This window comes from Microtus pennsylvanicus, chromosome 4 (assembly GCF_037038515.1).
Source record: "Microtus pennsylvanicus isolate mMicPen1 chromosome 4, mMicPen1.hap1, whole genome shotgun sequence".
Taxonomy (NCBI): Eukaryota; Metazoa; Chordata; class Mammalia; order Rodentia; family Cricetidae; genus Microtus; species Microtus pennsylvanicus.
In genome coordinates, this window is record NC_134582.1 from 73,279,742 (window position 1) to 73,296,077 (window position 16,336).

Sequence of the window (16,336 nt, forward strand, 5' to 3'; positions counted from 1 at the left end):
CAGACTTATGACCAAATAGAAGCGCTTGGAAGGAGACTGTAGTTCCAGAAGTTTCATCAACTTCACAGACAAGCCTTTGCTTACTGTGTTAAATTGCTGAGTCTCTCATGGTCCACACTGCAGTGTAAATTCTGGGAGCTTTCAAATATTTCAAATTACAAGCTTTATAACTGGTTCGCTAACTAATGAGTGTTTATGATTCAGGAGACAACTTTATTTTCACTCTTAATACCTGTGTAAATAAAATCATTTAAAATTAATTTCAAGTGTCATTTCTAGTTTCTTTTCTTTTCTTTTTTTTTTAAATATTTATTTATTTATTTATTATGTATACAATATTCTCTCTGTGTGTATGTCTGCAGGCCAGAAGAGGGCACCAGATCTCATTACAGATGGTTGCAAGCCACCATGTGGTTGCTGGGAATTGAACTCAGGACCTTTGGAAGAACAGGCAATGTTCTTAACCGCTGAGCCATCTCTCCAGCCCCCTCTAGTTTCTTTTCTTATGTGCAGTGACTTTTTTGTGGTCAAGCACGCAATTCACCTTATAGTGGGGACTGAGTGTTGTGCTGGTGTCTGGAAAAAGAGTGGGAGGTCCTCCTTGATGGGTGGCATTCTGCATTGTTGTAGTTTGCTTTCAGTGTTCTGTTTTTCCACCAGCATCCTTGCCAACTTTCTCCCAGTATCTCCAGGTTCTGAAAATATATTAAAAATTAAGGATGAAGAATTTTATAAACAAGTTTAAAACTCACAGGAAGCTGTAATGCAGAGCCAAGTAAACCATCGAGGAGGATTTGAGTGATCCTTGAGAGAGAACCTATACTACTGGAGTGAGTTGGTGGTCTTATCACAAATCTTAGGAAAGATGCATTTGCACCATAGGTTATATTTTGATTAGTGTTTTTCGCCACGTAATGCTCATTTTACTTCTGTGTCAAGGAGAAGACTAGAAACTCAAAAGCCAGGTTTTTTTAATTAGAAAATCACAGGGAATATTTGGGACCAACTAACTGTACACCCAACAGAGAATAAAGGCCTGAATATGAAAAACACTGAAAAATGATAAACAAGAAAAAAACCAAGTAGAAAGATGGACTTTCTAACTGGACAAAAAGTTCTCAAAAAAAAAAAAGAAATAGAAATGGCTAGTAAGTACTTTTAAAAGTTTTAAAAATACTTACATACTTGGGAAATGCAGATTAAAACTATGTAAATAATTCTGTCTGATATCATCACAATGGCAATGATCAGGAAGACACATGACAACAAATTCTGATGTGGATATGAGAAGGAAACACTTACACGCTGTTCTTGGTAAAATAACAGCTCCATTTAGTGATTATACCAGGCTCATACAGATTTGAACAGACAGTCTTGATTTGTTCCTGGTACAAGAACAGCTCCAGTTAGTGATCATACCAGGCTCATACAGATTTGCCAGTCAGTCTTGAAAGGCTGAGACTTCCCTATGAGAAAGTGAGAGAAGATCCTAAAAACCCAAATATCTAGCAGGAATTCAAAAACCAATGCCACTTCTGACAGCACACATTCTCACAGCTCAGAGAGGACACCCCAGGATTAGATGTAGATAAGTATCTCCCTTGGACCCAATGCAGATATAGTGAATGGAAGGGGGCAGACACAGTCAGTGAAAAAGACGAAAATGCCAGTGTGCTGGCTTTTTGATGTCAAGTTGATATAGTCTGGAGTTATCTAAATAAAAGGGGGAGCACCTCAACTAAGAAAATGTCTCCTTAAGATTAATCTTGTGATGGGGCCTTTCTTACCGATTGATGGACTTGTGTCCAGTTATTCTATACAGTGTCACTTTGGATTTGATAATCTTGGGATCTATAACAAGCAGGCTTTGCAACCATGATGAACAAGCCAGTTGTCAGCACTCTTCCTTCAGATCCTCATCGGCTATGTCTTCAAGGTCCCACCCCTGCTTAGGTTTCTGTTCTGACTTCCTTTGATGATGGACTGTGGTGTAGATGTATAATCTGAATGAAGCTTTTCTTCCCCAAGAGCTTTTGGTCATGGTGGTTTATCACAGCAACCATAGCTCAAAGACAGCCAAGAGATTAGCATTTCAAAGTCTGGCAAATAATGGCATAAAAGCAAATTTCTATCTTTTGTCTATATAAATGAAATATATTAGGATTCAACTACATTTGATATTTAACCCTAAAAAGATGTCTTAATGAAAATTAGGACACTCCCATGAAGATTTACTTCCACCTGGTGTATATGGCCTGTCATTAGACAAGAAATGAGATTTATTGATATGACTAGAATAAACAATTACTACACTAATATGGAAAGCCTTAGTAGCAAAATTGGCCAATTGGACAGATAATATCAAGCCTTGAAGATAAGAAGAGGATCTAGACAGACAATGAAAATTATGAATAAAGAACTTTGGTAGACCATGAAAAGGCAACATCTATGAACTGTCAGCATAGAAGGAAATAAATTCCAACTGGATGGCACAGACCAGATCTTCAACATGTTCACAAAAGACAACGTCCCGAATTGGTCAAACTAAGAGAAGTCATACCCGTTCAAAAACAAAAAGACAGAACAACAAATAGCACCAGAACAGAAACTCCACCAATCATTTCATACTTAAAGTGGTAAATAGGCAGAGCAAAAAGAGGAATTGAAAACTACCAGAGAAAATTCACAAATCACAAACAAGGGCAAACCCATGAGAACAACAAGTAAATCCTCAGTATAAACTACAAGATGAAGAGGATTAGAGGAACGTGCTCCTATTTCTAAGACATCACAGATGCCAGTCCAGTAACGTTATCAGCAAAATTATGTGACAGAGGTGAAGGCCAGGGAAAATATCTCCATAATAAAGGCTAGCTGACTATGTTTACCAAACCAGCCGTGATGGTTAATTCTGTGTGTTAATTGGACATAGATGGGAAAGAAACCCTCTTTTGAGAAAGAGCTTCCATCAGATTGGCCTGTATGCATGTGTTTGGGTTATTGTCTTGACTGGTAATAAATGCAGAGGGGGCCCATCTGACTGGAGGTGACACCATTCCTGCACAGGTGGGCCTGGACTATACAAAAACTGTAGCTGAACATGGGACTGGGAGTAAGGCAGAATTTGACATTTGAGCATACATTTTACTTAAACATATGCCATGTATCCCATTTGTCCCAATGATGATCTATAAATTGTCAAATCAATTCTTTATTATCGTGGTCATGATGTCTAGCATAGCAACAAGAGCCACAATAGAACCAAATTGGTGAGGCTGAAAATGGTTTTTGCTATGGGAGTTCTCACTGCATTGTTTTGGAGGATTGTGCTTTCCTTTCAGGCTTTTCCTGTACTAGCCATTTTGAGCTCAGAGCTTAATGGACAGTTCGGTGGATTCTATAAATTATGTAGAATTTCAGATTCAAAACCAAATGTTGTTCATTGTTGTAATTCTCCTAGGTCAATCTGAGTGTGAAGCAATGAGGGAAGAGATGATGGCATAGTATGAATATTAATTATGTGTAGGAAAAAACGCACAATACCCTACCATATGTCTCTGAATTTAGATTCTACCAATGTAAGTAAGAAAAAATGGATAATTTATGAACCATGTTGTGTGGGTGGGAATGATGTAATGCATATGAGATCACACTTTGGCACCAGTGACTCTGGTAAGAGCTAGGCATCATGAGCAAGCTCCAGGCAGGCAGCTCAGATATAAGCCTAGCCCCAGGATATATCTGAGATATGCTAATGAGATAAATCCAAGCTGGTATTGATGTACTAGGAAGGCAGCACCAAGCTGTGATCTCTGATAGGACAAATCTACTGCCCAGTGAAAGGATAAAAAATAATGGAACTATGGGAATGGGTGCAGGATGATACTACTGTCCTCCAAAGTCATGAATTCTCTAGCCTGGGTGTTGATGCCCATCTTAGAGTGGACTAAAGATTCCATGCAGGGCCCTGGACTCAGTGACCACTGACTTTCAGATTGTAGGTAGGCCTACATAGGCCTCCTGTCAGTCATAACCATTCTCTAAGATCAAAAGAATATCCTGTATGGCTACCATTGCCACCCTCAAGATGCCGCAAATGAGGGACTTCACAGCTCAGGTGAGTCAAGCCTGAAGTCTTCCAAGAGTGCTCACCAGAGAATTTCTCCAGAAGAACCCAGCAACAGCAGAATTACTACACAACAGAGGTTTCCTGCCTGCTGAAGTATCTGTTTACCAGTTATGCTGATATAATAAGAAATATTTGTATGAATGTACTGAACATATTCAAAAGACAAATCCTGTGTGGACATCCTAAGTGCCTAATGTCTTACAGTCCATATGTTCCAGCACTCTGCAGAAAGATGGGTCATTTTGGCACCTGAGCATTGTGCTTGGTGCCAAGAAACAGATTATTTGTCCCTTATGAGTGAAGTTTATCCAGGTGGTCAGAAATTCAGAGCAGCACGGATTCATCTACGGCACTGAGTGACCCATGAATGAAGCCTTGTCACAATTTTAAAATGTGGAGTATGTTCTTTTTTGCTCATTCATGAACAATTCTTACACTGAGGCATTTCTCTGCTGAGATATATTTCTACATTTGGTTCTTAACTGACGAAGGGCATTTCAACAAGGCAGATATAGAAGTGAAAGGGTGTAAGGAAGTCAGCTACATGACAGAGAAAGAGAGCATAGGTTCTCCTTACGTCTATCAGGAGGCAATGCGTAGATGTGACTCAGGAGAGATGGATTGTTTTGGCCCAAGGCTTCCGTTCCTGTTGACTAGCTCCTTCATGCTGATTGTATCTATCTCTTAGGGCTCAGAGAGCTTCTGACTCAAGGTCCAGAATCATTTGTCACTGGGATACAGAGTGATGGAAGTTCATTTGTACATCTTTTGAACGTAGGGTTCACTGTAATTGCCTGATCCAAGGTCACTCAAGTGTTTTCATGTGTTCTGACCATTTTTCCCCCCAACTAACATATACTGCCAAATGAGGGTCTTAGTGGTATATGCATAAGTTTGTAAAACTGGTCTCTACATTTGGACAACAAATAAAGAGGAGAAACCATTAAGGAACAGAAAAAAGAACTTCAAAGGGTGGATATGCGAGCAGGGAAAAAGATATCTTAATTAAGGGAGCCATTTTAGGGTTGGCAAGAGACTTGGCTCTAGAGGGGTCTTCAGGTGTTCAAAGGGATCCCCAGCTAAGTACTTGGGCAGTAGAGGAGAGGGGACCTGAAATGGCCTTGTTCCATAGTCACACTGAGGAATATCTTGAATATCACCATAGAAACTTCATTTGGTGATGAATGAAGATAAAGACAGAGACCTACATTGGAGTACTGCACTCAGCTCCCAAGGTCCAGTTGAAGAGCAGAAAGAGGGAGAAGATGAACAAGGAAGTCAGGACCACGAGTGGTTTGTCCAGCCACTGAGACGGTGTGACTGATCTAAGGGGAGCTCAACAACACCAACTGGACTGGGACTGAAGGAACATGTGATCAAACCAGACTCTCTAAATGTGGCTGACAATGGGGGCTGACTGAGAAGCCAATGATAATGACACTGGGATTTGATTCTACTGCATGTACTGGTTTCTTGGGATCCTAGTCTGTTTGGATGCTCACATCCCCAGGCCTGGATGGAGGGAGGAGGGCCATGGACTCACCACAGGGCAGGGTACCCTGCCCTCTCTTAGGACTGGAGGAGGAGGAAGAGAAAGAAGGAGGCAATCGGGAGGAAGGGAGGAGTTTGAAATTTTGAAAAATTAATAAAGTATTAAAAAATCAAAAGTACAATGTGGACTAGGACTTCTGATTAGACACATAGATGAGGTGTGAGGTTTACTGTGTAACACTTCTGCTGGTAATAAAGAGGAAAGATTTCCTGCCATTCTCTCCTGCTCGGTGACTTCAGTTCTTCACACATTGGTGTCTTTTAAAGCTTAGTGTACTAATAGAATTTAACAAGCTCTCCTGATAGTTGAGAACTGTGCCAAGGTGATTCTAGGATATGAAATATGGGCTTACTAATTTCACATCAATCTATCTTTCTTTTGAAATCCTCACTCTGACTTCTTTATCTGAGGAGGTAATGATGGGGATATTTCAGACAGAAAGAGTACAGGGAGAGCCAACTTTCTACCCAGTATTTCCAGGAGCTTGAAAATATATTAAAAATTAAGGATGAAGAATTTTAGAAGATTTTAAATCTCACAGGAGAAAGGGGCACACTCATCCATTGCTGGTGGGAATGCAAACTTGTGCAACCACTCTGGAAAGCAGTGTGGCGGTTTCTCAGGAAATTCGGGATCAACCTACCCCTGGACCCAGCAATACCACTCTTGGGAATATACCCAAGAGAGGCCCTATCATACAACAAAAGTATATGCTCAACTATGTTCATAGCAGCCTTGTTTGTAATAGCCAGAACCTGGAAACAACCTAGATGCCCTTCAATGGAAGAATGGATGAAGAAAGTATGGAATATATACATATTAGAGTACTACTCAGCAGTAAAAAACAAGGACTTCTTGAATTTTGCATACAAATGGATGGAAATAGAAAATACTATCCTGAGTGAGGTAAGCCAGACCCAAAAAGAGGAACATGGGATGTACTCACTCATATTTGGTTTCTAGCCATAAATAAAGGACATTGAGCCTATAATTCGTGATTTTAGAAAAGCTAAATAAGAAGGAAAACACAAAGAAAAACATATAGTCATCCTCCTGAATATTAACCTTCATCAGGCGATGAAAGGAGACAGAGACAGAGACCCACATTGGAGCACCGGACAGAAATCTCAAGGTCCAAATCAGGAGCAGAAGGAGAGAGAGCACGAGCAAGGAACTCAGGACCTCGAGGGGTGCACCCACACACTGAGACAATGGGGATGATCTATAGGGAACTCACCAAGGCCAGCTGGCCTGGGTCTGAAAAAGCCTGGGATAAAACCGGACTTGCTGAACATAGAGGACAATGAGGACTACTGAGAACTCAAGAACAATGGCAATGGGTTTTTGATCCTACTGCACGTACTGGCTTTGTGGGAGCCTAGGCAGTTTGGATGCTCACTTTACTAGACCTGGATGGAGGTGGGTGATCCTTGGACTTCCCACAGGGCAGGGAACCCTGATCGCTCTTTGGGCTGACAAAAGAGGGGGACTTGATCGGGGGAGGGGGAGGGAAATGGAAGGCGGCAGCGGGGAAGAGACAGAAATCTTTAATAAATAAATAAATAAATAAATAAATAAATAAATAAATAAATAAATAAAAAATAAAATAACTAAAAAAAATAAGTGGCAGTTCATACTGATGATGATGTTGAATAACCGGACAGGCAGTCATAAATTGCTTTAAGACTGCAAACTCTTAAAACCTCTATGAAAATATGTGTGAAGATGCTTCAGGAAGTTAAGAACAAATAGACATCACGATTCAGCTCTATCACATAGGGCATGTAACAAAAACATGCTTCATCCTAACACAGAGGTACTTGATAAAACAAGATCATTACTGGTCTAGTCACAATATCGGAACTTTGAAACAATGGAGGGATCTTTCAGTGGATGGAAGTCCAAAGAAAATGGGGACACTTACACAATGGAGTATGACTTAGCTGATAAAAAATAAATTCCCAGGTAAATGTGATGGCATCAGAAAGTCAGTGAATGTGAAGAGGAATTGGGAAGATTGATGGAGGAGGAAACATAATCATGACACATTCTATGAAAGAATCAATTTTCAGTAAACAAAAGTACATACATGAGCATAAAAATGAAAAAATATTGCATTAATAATGGAAATAACTAAATATCTAGATATATGACTTAACAAATTTGAGACAAGAAAACCTAAAATCCTTAGAGTCTTTCAGCAATAAGGTTCAGGAAATATCTAATGTTTCACTGAAACATATCTGCCTCATCACTCCCAAAAAGGCCCTGGACCATATGGTTAACTAGGGACTTGTAACAGAACTTTTTCGAATTGATATTAGCAATGCTCAAATATTACAGAAAACAGAGCAGGCAAATGGCCTTTGCTTTATTCCCTCAATAATAATGCCCTTCTCGCACTCATATCCTCTCACATTAAAGCCTCCCATTCCAATTTTTTTAAATCTTTATGAATTCTTTATTACCGTTGGACTAAAACAAAATACAGACTCATAGCAAACACAGGATAATTAGATATCTATCTCCATGATCTACAAGGAGTCTAAAATGGCTCAAAAAAATGCTAACAAACAAAATGCAAAGACACATCAAAAACATTCTTCATGACCAAATTAAATTGTCTTTAATCCAAAGATTCAGTAGCAGCCTAACATGTGGAAATCAACAATGATATCAATCACATATATTGATTCAGTAAAATATCCAAGGTCATTCTTGTAATATAGGAGATAGTAAACCAACTAGACATCATATGTTACTAAATAAACCACGTTCTAAGAATGAGTTTCATCTTTTTTAATCATGATGTGGTATGTCCTTCAGGTTATGTGTTGCTTTTATTGGTTGACGAATAAAGCTGTTTTCACTTATGGTCAGTCAAAATACCACTAGGCAGGAAGTAACTGTGAGTTTCACATTCGAATCTGCAAGCAGTACGAAAAGAGAGTGATAAGGGACTTGGCATGTACTTTTTAAATCTCAAAACCAACTCCCAGTGATGTATTTCTTCCATCAAAGATATATATCCTAATCCCTTCTGATAGTTTCATTCACTGGTGAACTGTAACATGAGGGACTGCTTGTTGGGGTTTCTGTCCTGCACAGTTCCCACAGTCTTTAGGCCCCAAAGAAAATCACACAGAAGTCTGCAGAAGTTATAAACTGATTGGCCCATTAGCTCAGGCTTCTTATTAATTCTCATAAATTATATTAACCCATTCTTATTTCCTATGCTAGCCACTTGGCTCAGTACCTTTTTCAGTGGGGCAGGTCACACCCTGCTTCTTGTGTGTCTGGAGAGGACTGAGGAAATAGCTTCCTTCTTCTCAGAATACTCCTGCTCTCATTGTCCTGCCTCAACTTTTTGTCTGGTTGTCCCACCTATACTTCCTGCCTGGCTACTGGCCAAGAAGTGTTTATTTAAAACATAATTGACAGAATACAGAATTGTCCAATACCAGTGAACAAGCATGCAAATCTGTGAGCTTGTGGGAGAGATATTCTCTTCCATATCATCCCATTCCCCTCCCTGGGGTCATAGACTTATAGCCACATCAGAATGCAGAAATGCATTCATTCCAAATTAAAAATATTCCATAGTCTATGACAGTCTCAACACTCTTTAAAAGTCCAGTGTTCAAAGTCTCTAATACTTGTGTCATTGTTTTAACTGTAATCCCTTATAAAATTAATCTTAAAAGCAGATCAAATCCTTTTAACATACAATGGCACAATACCATTTCAAAGGCAAAGAAAGAGATAATAGTGAGGAAAGACTATACCAAAAGAGGAACTAAAACAGGAAGGGAAAACTCCAAATTCTACATATCCAAGTCTGATGTAAAAGAGTTCTTCAGATTTCCAACTCCTTTAGCTTTGTTGACTGCAACAGAGTTCTCTCTCTTGAGATGGTTTCATGCCCTGTTCTCAGGTCTCTTAATCCATATTCCTTCATGCTGGTATCCTCAATGTCTTGGTGTTTCTAAGCTAAACAGGGTTTCACCCTCACAGCTTCACACAATAACATGCCTTGACTTGCAAGCAGGGACACCTCAGACACCTATCATGCCTGAGCAGCCTTCCTAAGTCACAAATGGATTCTGCAATGCTTTTTTATATCCTTGGCTCCAATGACAGAACCATATAGGCAAATTTGCTCAGTCCATATGTTTCCTGGACCTCAAACATGTCCCTTAATTCTGAATGCCTCCAGGTACTGATTGCAATACAATGTGAGTGACTGTCCCTGAGCCAACCAGGATGGGTCCTGAAGCAATAAATATAATAACTTTGAATTGATGCTGTGCTGAGACAATGAAGAATGCCAGGTAAATGGTGCTTCTAGATGGCAGGCCCATGTAACATCCAAAAGAGAAGTCAGAGGGTTTCAAGAGATGCAGCTACAGCCTGCCAATTATATCTCCTCTTATACTTCAACCTTAAAAACCACTTGCCCCTTTGATAGTCATGTCTCCTAAATGTCTTCTGAGATTAAATGTATTACATACAGACATATGGAAACAGAGCATCACAAGAGTCTATGTTCTCTATGATCCAACGGTAGCTGAGGAGTAAACACAAAACAGTATGCATTGGTTAATTCTTGCCAGGGATGGTAACCAAAGCCACCCATTCTAACTGCAAGGGCGCATCACACATCTTTTCCAGAAAGTGTACTCAGAAAACGAGAAGCTCAGTATAATGTGATCCAAAGCCTATAAAACTGCTATCCAACTTGCTTTGACAAGATTCACAAATTCAGATTCCTGTTGTCCAGAGAGGAATCCCACAGCCATGCCAGAGGGAAAGTGAGAGGTTATCTCTCAGAAAGAGCCTGAAGTACTAGTGCCTGAAGAATTATTCATGGCAGTAACACAGCCAATCAAAGGGAGAGCATGACTGAGGGGCGGGTTCAAATGGATAGATATTTGAGATTTATAGCATAAATAAGTTACTGCTGTGTCAGACTCTGGAACCTTAACAACCTCTGAAGAGTTGAGACCGTGGAGTGGACTAAGGCAGTAGCCATCACCACAGAGAGGTAAGACCATGACTTTCCAAGGCAGAATATCAGGTACTTGTGGGGTGAGGGTAGAGAGACCCCAGGGGAAATCAAGTAAATACCAAAGACTATAGTCTAATCCTCAGAAACAGAGGTATGCGTAGGTATAGTGGAAAAGGTAGCAAAGACAAAGATGACAGCACATCCCTTATAGATCTGTTTGTGTGGGGTCCCATTATGTGAAAGTCTGGATCTGCCCACAGAGATTTACACCAGGTCCTTTGAATACCAGTAAACATCACTGGCACCTGCTGGTCCAGAAGAGATCATCTCTTGCACACAACCCCAGAATGGATCTGTTTTGAGTTCACATGGACAGAAGTAGTAGCAGATGGTATGTTCCTATCAAGTGCTATGGGCAGTGTTGCTTTAGAGATCCAGCAAGTTCAGAATCTAATAATTCCACTATCACCTTGCTATTGTACTCCACCTACTCCATGGTTCTGGGCTCCTGTTGGTTTTTGATATGACACTATTCTGATATAGGTAGTGAGCTGAGAATATGATTTCACAGTTCCAAGGGTAGAACACAAGGAATAATAAATGACTCTTCCAACATTCTTATAGAAGATATTTTAAAATGGTTTATTTATAAAAGGGAGGTTTAAAGTCAAGCCTAGTACTTTATACATATTAGAAAGTCTTATGACACCATGTAGTTTCAATACTTAAGCTTACCTTGAAAGTAGAATCCAATAACATGTGATAGAAGTTTTGATTGGTATAAACAATGACTCAGCGATATCCTAAACTGTGATAGCTGTTTTGGTTCTGTTCCTCACAGTGGGTGAAGACATTTCTGAAGTAATAAGATGCATTTCACCTAAAGTTTTCATTGCTAAAATTCTGGGCTCATGCTCTTCATTTTGTATAGAATCTAATAAACATCATTTCATGACTCAGTTCAAACACATCCTACAACTTTTCTGCAGTCTCTCAAAAATTATTTGGAATAATAATTCAAAAAATGTATTGACCACAATGAATTAATTTATTATGAAGGAGTAAGAAGGCATAAAAAATATTTCTGTAGTTATGTCTTCATTTCTCTTCTTTATCCAGGCTCTTCAGCTATGACTCCTGTTATCTTCCTGGTTGTCCTGTGCTTAGGATTTAGATCAAGTGCTTTGGCACTTGACCCCAGTTTGGATGCTGAATGGGAAGAGTGGAAGATACTCTATGAAAAATCATACAGCCTGGTTGGTATCCTGGAAACTGTCCAGAAGGCCCCAGAGTGGAAGTGTCTGGACATTTTAGAAGTCATACATGTTCCACCACAACTACCACCACTGAGATTCCTTAATCATGAACATTGTGAGCAATGGGTAGCCAGATTCCCTTTTATCAGTATAAGGAGAACATCTGACTATTGTGTCCTAGACTAGCTCTTCTGGGCCTCCAATCACATGGACAGCAAATCCACAACATCAGCTTGTACAGGAGTTTAATTATAAAGAAATGTCACCCATTTTTGTTCTTATCCAGGAGGAAGAAGCACTGAGGAGAACAGTATGGGAAAAGAACATGAAAATGATTAAACTTCACAATGGGGAGAATGGCCTGGGGAAGAATGGCTACACCATGAAAATGAACGCCTTTGGTGACATGGTGAGCGTGACATGGATTACTTCACACTGTGCTCTCTTGTGTGTTTTACATGGAGTCTTTTCTGGTATAATCATTTACGTATGCTTTCTTGAAGACCAATGAAGAATTCAAGAAAATGATGGTTGATTTCCCAATGCAAACTCTCAAGAGTGGGAAAGGCATCTGGAAACGATCTCTTCGTGGTTTACCGAAATTTGTGGATTGGCGAAAAGAAGGATATGTGACCCCTGTGGGGAAACAGGTTTGAATTTGCCACCTACCCTTCTTCCTAAGCCATGGTAAAGAGGAAATAACTTAGTGTCTCTGTTTTCTTTTGAATGAGGAGAGATTCACAGCTCATTTTTTACATAATATTTTTCCTTCTTTGAAATCTTCATACATTTCCAATACATATTGATCTTGACAGACCACCAAACACACTCTCCAGATAATAACTTCTACCACATCTCATTGTAGAGTCGATTTCCTTTCTACCGTCATTAATAACCGATAAAAGCAAGAAGTCTTTCACAAATGTAGGGGGGAGCCCACATAAGCATGTGTACACTACCAGTATCCAAGTTTTCTAGACTGAGAACTCCTTCTAGGCATCTATCAACTGTCAGTACTTCTTTTCACAAATTATTCACCTGTCTATGTTGTTACCTGAGTTATCATTTGTTTATGAAAGACCATATTTTCTTCACTTTAGGGTAACTGCAGTTCTTGCTGGGCTTTTGCTACAACTGGTGCCATAGAAGGACAAATGTACAAAAAGACAGGCAAACTCATTCCTCTGAGTGTGCAGAACCTAGTGGATTGTTCTAAACCTCATGGCAACAATGGCTGTGATTGGGGTAACACATACTTTGCCTTTCGGTATGTTTTGCACAATGGAGGTGTGGAGGCTGAGGCGACCTACCCATATGAAGGAAAAGTAAGTAGACCTCATGTTTTCATTTCATCTCAACTTGGAGTGAAAGACAACTGTAGATAAAATACAGTATCTTCGGCACTCAGATTGGATGGTAGAATCTCTCTCTACACTGTCATTTAGTCATTAAGTATTGACCTTTGCATATATTTTTTGGTGTGATGATTTTGGTGTATTTCCCTTTTATATACATAGAGAATATAGAATGTAGTGTACATATAATAGAGATCTCTTCAGTGATGTAGTTATCCTATTGTATATGTGTTACTTTTATTGGCTGATAAATAAAGCTGTTTTGGCCAGTGACATAGTGAAGTAAAGCTAGGTGGGAAATGCGAACAGAGAGAGAGACAGAGAGAAATCAGTGTCAAGGTGATTCCATGTGGCTGAACTTTACTGGTAAGCCACAGTCATGTACCAATACATTGATTCATAGAAATGGGTTAATTGAAGATATAAGAGCTAGCTATGAATATGCCTGAAGCATGGCCAAATATTGATGTAACAAATATAGTTTCTAGATGATTATTTGGGTCTGGTGGCTGGAATATGAAAGCACATTCTCAACTTACACTGCAGCAATAAAAATTCTTATGGATAGGAGGAAGTATTGGTTGTCACTGAGGACAAGAGAACTTATTTTCAATTCTAGCTATTTCAGTAATGTTTCACTTCCTGGGATAATTTACAATAATCCACACTTTTATGTGCTGGGGGCTGGAGAGATGGCTCAGAGGTTAAGAACACTGCTTGCTCTTCCAGAAGTCCTGAGTTCAATTCCCAGCAACTACATGGTGGCTCACAACCATTTGTAATGAGATCTGGCTGGTAGGCATACATGGAGGCTGAACCCTGTGTACATAATAAATAAATAAATAAATAAATAAATAAATGATAACAACCAAACTTTTATGTGCTCAATTGCAAAGAGCAGAGTGTGCTGGTTGTGATTCTTTCCCAGGACATGGAGGGAAGAAATTGAGTCTCTTATCTCTTTACCTTTAAAGGAAGGACCTTGTAGGTACAATCCTCAGAATGTAGCTGCTAAAATCAGAGAATTTGTGGCCCTCCCAGAATATGAAGATATTCTAATGGATGCTGTAGCAACTAAAGGGCCCATTCCTGTTGGAATTGATGCTTACCATGAGTCTCTTTTGTTCTACAAAGATGGTTAGTATATTTCCGTCTAGATTTGAAGAAAAAGCCATTGTGGCATCTTTGTCATGACAAGTTCTCAGATTGTCTGATATGTAAAACTGTGATGTGAATGGTTAAGTTTCTGGATTTTATTCATCTCTGTATAAGTGTCCTGAGTACTGAATTTCAATAGGTATGAACCCCCATATGAAAGTTAATGTGTCCCATTTAATAAAATATATTGGTTAACTAATTTCTCAACTCTTCTCATGGACCTTTTAGTTGTTTATAGAAACTGGTTATCCGAAATCTAATTATAACAGAGCCTTGGAATTAAATAATTTTTGTCCTGTAAGTTTAACTTGGCATGAGACACTAGTAGCAAAACTGTAATGTTCTAAGGAGTCATTTTATATGTATGTAGCTAGTAGCTATCAATGAATCTCACTAGTTTGGATTGTTTCAGTTTTCTGTGAAACTGTGTATCTATGTGTGTGCAACCCATGTGTGAGTATTAGCATTCTTGTGAACAATTAACTAGCTTAAGTCTGATTGTAAGTTTATATCATTTCAGTGATGGCTGAAATAGTTTTATTGTTGGTGGCTGTGGTCCCTGTCAGGTGTCCTATGCATCTCACATCTGTTTGTGTGTTATTTCTCAGGCATTTATCATGAACCAAATTGCAGAAGATATAATTTGAATCATGCAGTTCTGGTGGTTGGCTATGGATTTGATGGAAATGAAACAGATGGTAATAACTACTGGCTGGTCAAGAACAGGTATAAATTGCCACAAAAATCTTTATCTGAAATTCCAGGGGCTGGAGAGATGGTTCAGTAGTTAATGACACTAAATGCACGTCCAGGGGATTTTGATGAAATTGTAATTTTCAGGCAATATTTTGACATAAAGTTAGAAGATTATGTTTCATTTAATTTGAACAAAATCTTTTCTTGTTTTCCCATGTGCATGGATGAAGTGCATTTGACTGTCTGCATGTCTGTGGACATGTATTCACCAGTAAACATGTGTAGAGGTCTGATGTCAGCATCAGTTGTTTCTCAATCACTATATAACTTCTATATTAAGGCAGTGTTCTTTTCTGATCTAAGAGTTAACTATTTAATCTGGCTTACCAGCTTGTTCTTGGTATGTTCTGTGTCCATGTCTCAGGAATGAGGTTTACAGGCATACTATAATATCAATCTGGCTTTCCAGTCGCTCTTGAAACAGATCTCAGCTCTTTAACTGCTGAGCTCCCTGAAGCTCTCAGAACGTACTAACAGTATGTTCTCATAAAATTCCCAACCCTTCATTGGTTTCTAGGGTATCAATATCATGTGTGTGACACTGATTTTGTACAATGGTACATGTTTGATAGCTTTGAAACATGTAATGGTAGAAAGGTATTCTGCTGCGATGTTCACATTCCTCTGTGAGGCACCACTTGGTACTCAAGATTAGACCCTCTGACTTTCCTGATCATTTTGTTAGGTTGGCCTCTTACCAGTATCCTAACAAATCCATCATGTGCTAAGTTTTCTACTAAATGGAAAATATGATCTCTTGCAGCTGGGGACAAAGCTGGGGCATGGACGGCTACATGAAAATCGCCAAGGACAGAAACAACCACTGTGGAATTGTTTCATTTGCCCAGTACCCTCTTGTGTGAGCAGCCTGATGCCCACAAACAATCACTTGACAGGAGACTGCATTTCCAGAGATGTTATATCCACTTCAAAAACCAGCCTTTCCTTAGTGTGTTAAACTGCCGAGTCTCTCAAGATCCACACTGCAGTGTGAATTCTGGGAGCTTTCAAATACTTGAAATTACAAGCTTTGTATCTCTTCCTCTAACTAATGAGTGTTTATAATTCCTGCAGGAACTTTATTTTCACTTTTAATGCTTGTGCAAATAAAATCATTTAAAA

At 39.2% G+C, this 16,336-nt stretch overlaps 1 protein-coding gene across 2 annotated transcripts; it reads left to right on the top strand.

Moving 5' to 3' along the window:
- Positions 1-11,819: 11,819 nt before the first annotated feature.
- On the top strand, positions 11,820-16,077 carry LOC142848734 (cathepsin Q-like). 2 transcript variants are annotated; one of them, XM_075970923.1, is made up of 7 exons: positions 11,820-11,945; positions 12,232-12,354; positions 12,449-12,595; positions 13,046-13,270; positions 14,275-14,437; positions 15,067-15,184; positions 15,978-16,077. In XM_075970923.1, exons 1-7 carry the CDS (start codon positions 11,820-11,822, stop codon positions 16,075-16,077), a joined length of 1,002 nt encoding a protein of 333 aa, XP_075827038.1. The 2 variants fall into 2 exon arrangements, with proteins under 2 accessions (XP_075827038.1, XP_075827039.1); XM_075970924.1 differs by having other exon boundaries at positions 12,235-12,354.
- Positions 16,078-16,336: the final 259 nt, after the last annotated feature.

Coding starts and splice junctions, on each gene's coding strand:
- LOC142848734 (XM_075970923.1), top strand. CDS start 11,820: ATGACTCCTGTTATCTTCCTGGTTGTCCTGTGCTTAGGATTTAGATCA. Junction 11,946..12,231: donor ATGAAAAATCATACAGCCTG/GTTGGTATCCTG, acceptor GTTCTTATCCAG/GAGGAAGAAGCACTGAGGAG. Junction 14,438..15,066: donor TCTTTTGTTCTACAAAGATG/GTTAGTATATTT, acceptor GTTATTTCTCAG/GCATTTATCATGAACCAAAT.